The 11,070-nt window shown below is 46.1% G+C and overlaps 3 protein-coding genes across 4 annotated transcripts; 1 reads left to right on the top strand and 2 right to left on the bottom strand.

Moving 5' to 3' along the window:
• Positions 1-986: 986 nt before the first annotated feature.
• LOC103969788 (uncharacterized) lies at positions 987-2,805 on the top strand. Its single transcript, XM_009383435.3, has one exon. It carries the CDS (start codon positions 1,210-1,212, stop codon positions 2,617-2,619), a length of 1,410 nt encoding a protein of 469 aa, XP_009381710.3. The 5' UTR covers positions 987-1,209; the 3' UTR covers positions 2,620-2,805.
• Positions 2,806-6,652: 3,847 nt separating this feature from the next.
• On the bottom strand, positions 6,653-8,908 carry LOC135595827 (pentatricopeptide repeat-containing protein At5g18950-like). Its single transcript, XM_065087231.1, has one exon. It carries the CDS (start codon positions 8,777-8,779, stop codon positions 6,869-6,871), a length of 1,911 nt encoding a protein of 636 aa, XP_064943303.1. The 5' UTR covers positions 8,780-8,908; the 3' UTR covers positions 6,653-6,868.
• Positions 8,909-9,141: 233 nt separating this feature from the next.
• LOC103968491 (UPF0481 protein At3g47200-like) lies at positions 9,142-11,028 on the bottom strand. 2 transcript variants are annotated; one of them, XM_065087232.1, is made up of 3 exons: positions 10,638-11,028; positions 10,144-10,560; positions 9,142-10,056 (listed from the first exon to the last, which is right to left on the bottom strand). In XM_065087232.1, the coding sequence occupies exons 1-3, from the start codon at positions 10,776-10,778 to the stop codon at positions 9,310-9,312; spliced, it is 1,305 nt and encodes a 434-aa protein (XP_064943304.1). In that variant the 5' UTR covers positions 10,779-11,028; the 3' UTR covers positions 9,142-9,309. The 2 variants fall into 2 exon arrangements, with proteins under 2 accessions (XP_064943304.1, XP_009380009.2); XM_009381734.3 differs by having other exon boundaries at positions 9,146-10,056; positions 10,144-11,028.
• Between the last annotated feature and the right edge of the window lie 42 nt (positions 11,029-11,070).

Raw genomic sequence — 11,070 nt, forward strand, 5'->3', positions numbered from 1 at the left:
AAGCCGAGGGGGGGAGAGAGTTCAAGAGTTCATCAAGCCTGGCCGCTGGGAAAACCCCGTCAGAAGCCATCCAAAAAGCAGCAGCAATTCATTGGGTACAGATTCAGGGATCACAAGGGCACAGAAACCCAAAGATATTGATGCCCTCGTCGACTTGACTACATCGCTTCAAAGTCTGGCTCAACACCTCTTCGATCATCATCATGATCATGGCGGAAAGAAAAAAGAACCGGCGAGGGGACAACTTTCGACGCATAGTTTAATTTACATGGTACGGCAGATGATTTATCCGGCAGTCAAAGGGTGTGTCCGCATGCTGTCTCTGAGCTTCTTGTGCAGTCGGAGGGAATCTCAATTTCCTGGTACGGCTCAAAGCCAAAAGCCTAATGCACCTCAATCTCTGCTGCTGCTGCTGCTGCTGCTGCAGGAGGTCTGGATTGACAAGATCAATCAAGACTACTTTTATCGAGAAGCAATTTGTCGATCCGTGCACAATTCAGCCAGGTGTGCATAAAATGCATGCCCTTACGTACGCCTCATCTCTGTGAGCAGCAGTGTGGTATTAATTCTCAGCACGAGCTGGTCTGATCGCAATGAGATGGTGTGCCGACCCGTCGTTAAAGTGGTCCACGAGCACAATGTTAGACCCCCGATGGAAGACTGGAAGATCCGTGCAATCGATTGATTGATTGATTGTTTGTTTGGGTTTGATGTTGAATCTGACTGCAGCTTGGTTTGAGGACGGACCCAAATCAATCAAAGTTGATGGAATGATGGGCCGGGTCAGACCAGCCCAGGCAAACCAAACAACAGGGGGGCCGCTCGATCGGACATGCAATGTGGCGGGTCAAGTCCCGGCAGTCTTTTCTCCAGCGGATATATCTTGGCTACACGTGCATCTGCGACCGCCGGCACGAGTTCCCAAGCCGTCATACTATTAATTAACACGTCCCTCGTGCCCATCCCTTCCTCCCTCCTGTAATCGATCCGTCCTTCCCTGTTGTTGCTCTCTCTCTGTGGCTGGTATGCTTCGCCATCCACACACAATCTGTGAGTAACAAGGGCATTGCAGGTGGACCTCGGGTAGGCAAAGGTTAAACCGGCGCGTACGGAGGACGACCGGGATTTGTCTTTCTCTCTCCTTCTCTGTCTGTGGTTAAGGAGGTGATCCAAGAGAGACAGGAACTGCACTGGAGGAAGAAGAGGAGGATGGGAGACAGAGGGGTGGTGGGAGTAGCGGACGACATGGGGGAGGGCATGCAGTGCGTGGACCACCCTTACCGTAGTAACCCGGGCGGGGTATGCGGCTTCTGCCTGCAGGAGAAGCTGGGCAAGCTGGTGTCCTCCTCCAAGTCCAGCCCCTTCTCCCCGCTCCAGCCCCCGCCGTCCTCCTCTTCCTCACCCACGTCCTTCCGCTCCGACGGTGGTGTTTCTGGCGGAGGGCTCGGGCTTGGACTGGGACTTGGACTCACCTCCCGTCCGTCACGTACCGGTGCCGCCTCTGGTGGCCGTAGGACCAGGTTCCCCTTTCTGGCCGCCAGCCACAGCAACAAGAAGAAGAAGAGCAGCGGCTGGAGTGGTGGCTACGGAAACGGCGCAAGGAACGTGATGGCTTCGGTCTCCACCGCAGCTGGCATCACGGATTCTGGCTCTGCGGCGAACGACAGCGGCATCGTTCTAAAGCGGAGCAAATCTACAGCACCGAGAACGGATGGAACCCTTGCGCAGGGTCGTGGTGGTGGCGGCATTGGAGACCCCGCCGTGGCAGAGAGTCCTCGAAAGAAGAGCTTCTGGTCTTTCCTCTACCTCTCCTCTGCCTCTTCCGCCTCGAGCTCCTCTTCTGCGGTCCACAGCAGCAATATCAACAGGCGAAAATCTACCTCATCGTCGTCGGGCGAAGGATGCGATAAAGATGTCAACATGAAGCTGCATCTGCAGCGGCAAGTGAATGCATCAGATAAATTGGTGGCCAAGGAAGAAGCGGCGACCGCCGCCCCCGAGCAAGGGGAAAACGGGGTGAAGGAGGCGGAGAGCCCAAACGCTAGACAGGCGGCAGCGTCATCGTTCGGAAGGAAGGTGGCCAGATCCAGATCGGTGGGCTGCGGCAGCAGGAGCTTCTCGGGAGACTTTCTGGAGCGCATCTCCACCGGGTTCGGTGATTGCACCCTCAGGAGAGTGGAGTCCCAGCGCGAGGCCAAGCCCAACATCGGCCTCCACCTAAATCACGACAATGACGGAGAGCAGCGGCAGCCGAGGATGAAGGTGCGGTTCAAGTGCGGAGGGCTGTTCGGTGGTTTCGGGACGATGTACGCGTACTGGTTGTCGGCGGCCGCGGCCGAGGACGACTTGGACGACAGCAGCAGCAGCAGGACCTCGGCCGCAACCCCGGCTCCCTCCGCCACCGCTGCTGCACGAGGCCGAACTAGAAGCTGGAGCTTAGCCTTTGCGAGTCCAATGAGAGCCTTCAGGCCATATTCCTCCTCTAAGCCCCTGTACGCCATCCATAACGCTGCTTCAGCTGCGCCGGCGACCAACATCATTTCCTCGATCAACGGTAGCAACGGCGGCAAAGGGCACAAACTCCACAGCAATCCATCGTTTCTAGCTGTCGAAAGCTAACACACAGACACACCCCTATGGTAGTCTTCTCATCAGCAGCAGCGTGCTTGTCTATTATCACAATCTGCCCTTGAACTCGATCTTTTGATATCGTGTTAATCACATTCTACTTCTCCGTCGATCGCCTCTGAAACTATGTTATATTTTGGTGAAATATGGCGACATTATGAGCTTGTTTTTGTTGGAAATAGTGAGCGTCGTTGCGGTGGATCTTTCGATTCTCGCCTGCAAGCGTTAATAGCTTCCCGTGTCCGATCCTGTTGTCCGTTGGCGAATCAAAATCTTTGCCTTCGTGGCATCGAAGGCCACTGCATCGTTTCGTTTCAGGGGCCGCCGCCGCGGTCACCCTGCGCTCGACAACGCGAGCGCGGTTCTTCTCTTATGCTTGACTGCGTGATGGATCGCCACTGTTCTTTTCGTGAATGGATCGACGCGCTTGTTGGGGGTTCGCTGTGAGAACAATGTCGTGCAGATTTGCGCAGCAAAACGATTCCACTAAGCTTATATTTGCAGCGGTGGTGTGGGATTTATATTAATCGGTCTATGATAGTTAGATCCAACCAAGCTGAGCTGCGCCCATGTGGGTCTCTCTACTAGTACTCCATACCGCTATTCATCGAGGATGCCATGTGTGTTAGCATCCACAACTCCAGGTTTGACTGAAGCATCGCGACCATGTTTCGAAACATTTGATTACTAATAATTATAATCAAATATATTTTTTTTATTAAAAATAAATAAATTATTTATAAAAATTATAAAATCATACTTGATGAAAATTTAATAAATCAACATAGGAAGCTTAACAAATTGTGTCCGTGATAAAATCTAAAGATAGAGATGTAACTTTAAGAGAGTGGTGTAGTCGGAGAAAGTTCATAAATTAATTTTTACTTAAAAATATATTTAAATATTGATAAAATTATAAAAATTTGAAAAAAAATAAAAGAACAAAAAAAATCTTCAATTAGTATGATAAAATATAAAACTTATGATAATTTTTATAATAAATTAGTTACCAAAGATACCGAAGAACAAATATATTGACTTGTTAAAGCTAGGAAAATAAAGTGTAAGGAGTTGGGTAATTTTAGATGCATTAAATACAAAGATAAAAAATATACTTGTTAATGATAATAAGATTAAAGAAAGATAAAAATATTTTTTTATATAAATTATTTAATAAATATTTCACACATGACTTAGATTTAATGATAAATAATAATGATAGATTTAATAATCATATTTTTTATTCACAAAATTAGAGTTAATGAAGTAAAAAAATATTAAAATAATAAAAATAACTAAGAGTGTGAAGCCTGATGGTATTCCTATTAAGGTTTGAAAAAGTTTAGGGAACAAGTGACTATATTTGTTAACTAGTCTATTTAACAAAATCATAAAATTCAAAAAGATGCATGAAGAATGAACAAAGAAAATTTTAGTGTAAATTTACAAAAATAAGAATGACATACAAACTTGTTTAAATTATATACAAAATAAAATCATAAGTCATACTATAAAATATTGGAAAAAAGTTATCAAAAATAAAATAAGATCCGAAACAAATATCTTTGAAGGTTGACTTAGTTTTATACTTAAAAGATTAACCACATAAGTTATTTTATTTATTAAAATAATTAATAAAAAAAGTATAGATAGAAAAATTGATATATTATTTTTATTGAATTAGAGGAAGTGTCATAGTGTATCCACTAATTATATTACTATTATTAAATATATGTACGATAATATAACTATTAGTATTAGAACTATATGAAGTATGTGGAGTGAGTTTTTTATTAGCATATAATTATATCAAGGATCTACATTAAGTATTTATATATTCACATTGATAATAGATAAATTTACTAGACACTTATATAATAGACCTCTTTGGTGTATGTTATTTACTGATGATATTGTTTTAGTTGATAAGAGCTTAAATAAAATTAATTACAAATTTAAGCTATGGAGTTAAGCCTTAGAAATTAATGGTTCTAGATTAAATTTGATTAAAACAGAATTTATAAAATATAATTTAAAAATTTAAAAATAAAATAGAGAGAATATAATTAGATTGGATGAACAAAAGACCCGTTAAGTAAATGTTCTATGTATCTTGAATCAGTTGTTTAATAAGATGAAGATATCGATGAATATCTTATAGTAAAAATAGAATGTTAAAATAACGAATGTAAAAAAATAAATAAAATTAATAGGAAAAATAAAAATATTTTTATTTATAAATAATTAGGTATTGTTTATAGTATTATTAGGAAAGATAAAAGAAGATTAATAAAAAATAGAAACTATAAATAAAAATTTAAGTATTCTAAATTTAATTAAATATATAACTTTTTTATAAATTTAAATGATGATAAAAAATTTATATAGTCGAACTCATATAATTAAAACTGATGATTTTATTATTATTATTATTATTATTATTATCATCCTATAGATTCATATGATCGATCTCAATTAAAATATTATCATCGTCTATCTTTGATTTAGTTCTGTCAGCCCATCTCTCCGCCATCCCCCTTGCTGACTAAATATTTAGGGAGGGAGATGAAGAGAGAGAGAGAGAGAGCAATAAAGAAAGGACGAACGCAAAAAGAGGCGGCCTCGGGTGGTGCGTGACGGAACGTGAGAAGAGTGCGTGAACAGCCTCCGTAGCGAAATAGTATCATAGGGATGGGATAGTCGGGGACAGTGGGAAGTCTTCCGTCCACTTCACATGGCCCCCTATCGAAGGGGCAGCAGCGCCTGCTGCTTCAATGTATGAGACCATGGCAGGGAGCGACTGCGCCGTATGCGTGTCGATTCGATCTTAAAACAGCAATGAGATGAATGAATCACCTCATCCTTGGCAGCAGGACCACCACGTAAAGAGGAGAAAGAATCGATGAGAATGACGATGAAGTCTGGATATAGGTCGATCCAGATCAGATTTCCACAAACGAATGGTAACGGCGATGATCGGATCAATCAGATTCGATTCAAGTTCACGTCCATTAAAAAGCCTAATATATATAGTCAAAAGATTAAGGGGTACTCGAATATTTTCTAAATTATGGATTTATATTGAATATTAAGGTCGAATGAGATTTCTTCGACACGACACTCTAATTAATGTGATAAAAAGTTTTTTTAATAAGTAATCACTCACCTTAATTACTTATTATTATACTAAGAAGGCCTAATAGACTTTTTATAGTAGCTTTAATATGAGAAGAATATTTTGAGATATGAATGAAATTGATAGCTAAAATTCAAGTATAACCTAACAGATGGGTGTTCTCGCAGAAGATACAAAAGCTTAAATCTCTATTCTACATACATCTTAACATTACACCCCTTCCAGCATCGCCCTTAATGCACGATACACGACAGGTTGCTAGATTCATGTAACTATGCATTCTCAAATAATGTTTCAAAAATATTGCAGCCACAAACACTTGCTTTCCATCATACCCAACATTTTTGAGGTCTTGTTAATGTGGTCAAGCCACTTAAACAACAATGATAGATTCAAAGTACCAAGTAGTTTTTGCCCTCAGAGCTTCCACCAAAACCTTTGTTACCAAAATTTCCCGTCACTGCTGCCCTTAACACATTTTCATCTGATTCCTCTTTTTGCAGCAAGTCATGGGTGCATTCCCTTGGGTCAATCACAACAATGACAGATTCAAAGACCAAATACCTTTACATGCAGATCTTCCATCAAAGCTTTGTTACCATTTTTCCTATCTTGTTTTCTCCCTTCATTCTCTTCTACTGTTTTCGTAGCAACCGACGCTACTAACATATCCTAAAATGGTTTTTAAAACCGGATCAAAATGATATCAGTATACCTAGCAACATACCGAGAATCAATCGTTGTCGGCCTATATTACCTAGCATCAGTCCATGATCAAAGTATTTGAAATCCTGATTCCTCCGGTTCTCTTACCAGATCATACTCCGTCGACCTAGCATATGTTTAATACTTGTCTATACAACTTATCTGTTAACTCCAGTACCAAAATAAGAAATGTAACTTATGGATAGATACTTGAAAGAACATGGCAACAGATGTGCAGATTCAGATATAAAGAACAGGTTTTCAAAAATAAATTGGGCTGGAAGTCAGTACCCTACCAGAAAGTTGAAGAGCACCCACAAGGCTCCCACCCTGATCTTCATGTAGGGGAGTATTGTAGAGCACCTCTTGCTGAAACTTGGGCACCGGTAGCATTCATTATTAGCTCACCAGGATTTCCTCCATCTGCAATGCAGCTTGTCTGTGGTCCTCTCCGCATAGTTGACTAACCAGCAAATAACATACTGAAGTTTCAAGGGAGTAGCCAATTTTATACACGGCATCCAGCACCAATAATGCATCATCCACTCTGAAGCTATCGCTGAGGCATTCTAATAACCTGTTGATGGTGTCTCTTTGTGGCTTGAGATTATTCTCCAACATGTTTACCAACCATGCCATGCCTGCTTCAGCCTTGCCGACCCTGCAGAATCCATTAATAATATAGTCATTTGTACGAACCAAAGGCTCCAAACCCTTTTCTTTCATGCATCTCATCAGCTCCATTGCACCAAGCACATTCCCCTCATTGCATAGTGCCTCGATCAATGGTGTGTATGTTGAAACACTGGGCTGCAGTCCAACCAATAACAGTGTCTCATACAGTTTCATGGCTTCGGCAGTCCTGCCTTCCTTGCAGAGACCCTGAATCAGTGTGTTGTAGGTGATCACATCGTGCTCGATTCCTTTAGTTGGCATTTCCTCAAACATGTCAACTGCTTCTCTCACCCTCCCGTGCAAGCACAATCCAGCAATCAAGGTGTTGCAGCTCACTGTGCTCTCCCTGAATCCACTTCTGCACATCTCCTGGTACAATTCCTGAGCCTTACTGAGGTCACCTGCCTTGCAATAGCCATTGATGATGACATTGTATGCGTATCCATTAGGCTCGGTCCCCTTTGCTACCATCTCCGACCACAGGTTCCACGCATCGGTAGTCCTACCCATCTTGCATAAACCATCGATCATTGTTGTGTAGGTAACCAGATCAGGAGCATAACCTCTCAGCTTGAGATTGTTGAAGATGCGGAAGCCGTCGTCGGCCTTGCCATTGTCACATAAGCCGTGAATTATGGACTGGTAAGTGAATATGTCAGGCATGCAGCCAACTGCTATCATCAGGTGAAGAAGCTCAGAGACCTTGCCATAATTGCCGTCCCTGCAATATCCAGTGACCAACTTGGTGATGGAGATCACATCAGGCACAAGCCCATTCCTAGAGACTTCCCGAAGAAGCCTATAGGCATCGTCCAGCTCATTGTCCATGCAGAAGGCCTCGATGAGGTAACCAGCAGTGGAGGCGTCGCCCGAGATTCCTAACTGCATCATCATCTCGTAGAGGCGCCACACGAGGTCGGTCCTCCCTGCTCGCAAGTAGGCAGAGAAGATGGAGTTCCAAGTGGGGAGGGACGGGGAGTAGCCAAGATGAGTCTTCACGAGGGATATAGTCTCCATCGCCTCGTCGGTCACCCTCCCTTCCCTTTGAATGAGGCGGTAGAGGAATAATTCAATAGCGGGCGGGTCGGGTCGGCATTTCGTCGAACGAATAGCGAGCAAGGCCGCCTTCCAGGCCCGGGCATTGGCGAGGGCGTCGAGGAGGGAGGCGGAGGTGGCAGCGTCGGCGGGGGAGGCATCGGGGTGGGAGGAGAGCCAGAGCAGGTAGCGAAGGGAGAGCAGGGGTTTGGTGGAGACGAGGGGCCGGAGGACGTGACGGACGCAGGTGGGGTGGAACAGCTCCGAGGGAGCAAAGTGGGAAAGCAGGAAACTTTCCCACCTGGGCTGCCTCACGACTACCTCGCGCACCCTTTTCGCCGTCTCCGCCAGCTGCTGGTGGTGCCTCCCGTTGTTATCGTAGCTGTCATCGTCCGCATCGCCTCTCTGTCTTCCTTGGGCAACGGAAAGGATTGGCCCCGCACTTTCTGCTGCGGTTGATGCTGGCGCCCCGGTGGAGACGGAGGAGGAGGTGGTGGATGTGGCTCTGCTTCCTTTAAGCGCATGAGAAACGAAGGGGGAGCGGCTGTTGCTGCTGAGATCCCACCAAAACCTTTGCGCGACGCCAGCCTTCCTCACCATCTTCCTCTATTTGTCAACCATTGCGCGGCGATCATTTGTGTGCTCGATTGGGTGCGGCGGAGGAAACAACACAAAGCTATCAACGGAGTCGCAGTTGGACATTTACAATTAACCCCCTTTCAATCTTACAATTTAAGATTGGAATAACATCCACACAACATGATGGCTACCCATATACTTACCTCCTCCCATGTGTCGCGTTTTGACCGGAACGAACGTTTCTTTTATTGTTTCATGCCCCATGAATGATGGTTGTATCTTTGCTGATTCTTGTTTGCATGACGACAGTCCGATGGAAGATGGACTGTGGCAGGGGAAGATGTTTCGAGGTACACGATTCTCAAGCCATTCTCAAGCATCGACTTGTATTATGGGAAGAACATGTCAAACTTTCCATGGAGCCGGGAAACACGATTACATCGATCAACGATCTGATCGAGATATCAACCTTAAACACTCAACACGCCGACCAAAGATAGGAAAGAAAGTAATCAAACAAACCAAGCACAATCACAAGCTTTAACCCGAGATTACTGTGGGGAGGGAGCGTCGCCGCCATTGTCTGTGTAGAAGGGGATGATGGTGTACACGGTCTGTAGCACGGTGAGGACCAACAGGAAAATGGCGGCGGCAAGCGAGAGGACCGCCCAGGGGCTCCGGAAGTAGGTGTGGATGAGGTTGGCCCGCCACATGTTGATGTCCTTGCGGCAGTAGTTGTTGACCTTGCGGTGGACATCGTCGAGGGTGCTCTCCGGGTCCAGCACCACGTCCTTGGACAGCCGGTTGAACAGCTTCGCCACCGCCTTGTCGCTCCCCACCGCGTTCTGGATGATCTCCTTGGCGTGCAGAAGGCTGACGTCCTTGGCCGAGTCGATGATGTTGTCCATGAAGAAGACGTAGGAGGTGATCTCGTTGCCCGCGCCGCAGTGCAGCCGCTCGAAGGCCATGAGGTTGAGGAACATGTACTCGGTGGCGTCGTCCACCACGATCACCGGCAGCCTGAGCACCCCGTGGTGGAAGCTGATGTCCCGCAGGCTGTTGGTCTTGCTCTTCTTGAACCGGATCCCGGCCTCGTACAGCTCCACCGCAGACCGGACGATCTCGCTGGAGCCGTCCCGATCCGGCGTGACCGGCGGCGAGCGGTGCGTTGGGTCGTATAGCAGGCTCTTCCGGAAAACGTCGAGGGGGTGGAGGCCCAGGGCCATGCTCGCCGTGGACGGTCGGCCATTACCTGACGCGCAGAACTTGAGCACCAGCTTGTTTATAGTGTCTTCGAGCTGTCCCAAATCAAACACGTACATATATGGTACTGATTGCTTTACTCCATGAATCCATGAGACGAGCAAAGAGAGAAGAAAAGATACCTTGGGTTTGCTGCTCTCGACAGAGACGAGCGTGTCCAAGGCCAGCAGGGGCAGTTGGTTCTCGATCATCAGCATGTCTCGCTTGATGTAGGGGACGGTATACAGCATCCCATGGCTGCTAAAGATGGGGTCGTTGTAGGCGTAGTCACTGGAGGCGCCGGTGGCGACGCGCATTATCTCGAGCATGAAGCAGCCGTCGAGGATCATCAGCTGCAGGAACCGGTCCTTCTCCCTCCATGGATCGTCGAGGCCCTGATACGCGTCCTGCAATTGCTGCACCACCTCCCCCATCGCCGCCACGAACTCGTCGAGCCGCTTGTTCGCCCTCCTGAGGAAGTGGAGGAGCGCTCTGTGCTTGTGCTCCTCCATGGGCCAGACGTCGGGGTCCCCGTGGTGGTACGGCCCGAAGGAGACGACCTGCGGCTTGTAGGCCATGCGGTTCAAGTCCTTGATGCAAGCAGGAACCTTGTATATGGATCGGTTACTCCATTGACCTGTCTCTGCTGCTGGTTCGACGCTCTCGAGCTGGTCATGGATCTCCAGCACCCAGTTTTTGGCCATGGCACAGAACGAGAACGATTACGACCACCATTCATCCTCCTCCTCCTCTCTCTATATATATGCCCCTGAGGCATAGGAAATGAATGGTTTGTGGGCTAATCAGTTAGTGTTTCTGCTGCTTTACAGCCAACTACTGGCCAGGCTTTATCGGAGATATCTCTATAGAATGAGCAGCGATTGAACTGAGGAAGAGTACGGCATAGGGGAGGTATCTCTGTCCTCTAATCTATCTAGAGAAAAGGTAAAGAACAAAGAAGGCCATATACTCTGTAAAGAGCACGAATGCCTTTGTTGCAAGTCATTGAACATATGCTCTACTCATGCAGTTCTCTCTCTCTCTCTCTCTCTCTCTCTCTCTCTCTCCAT

This window comes from Musa acuminata, chromosome BXJ1-10 (genome assembly GCF_036884655.1).
Source record: "Musa acuminata AAA Group cultivar baxijiao chromosome BXJ1-10, Cavendish_Baxijiao_AAA, whole genome shotgun sequence".
NCBI classification, from domain to species: Eukaryota; Viridiplantae; Streptophyta; class Magnoliopsida; order Zingiberales; family Musaceae; genus Musa; species Musa acuminata.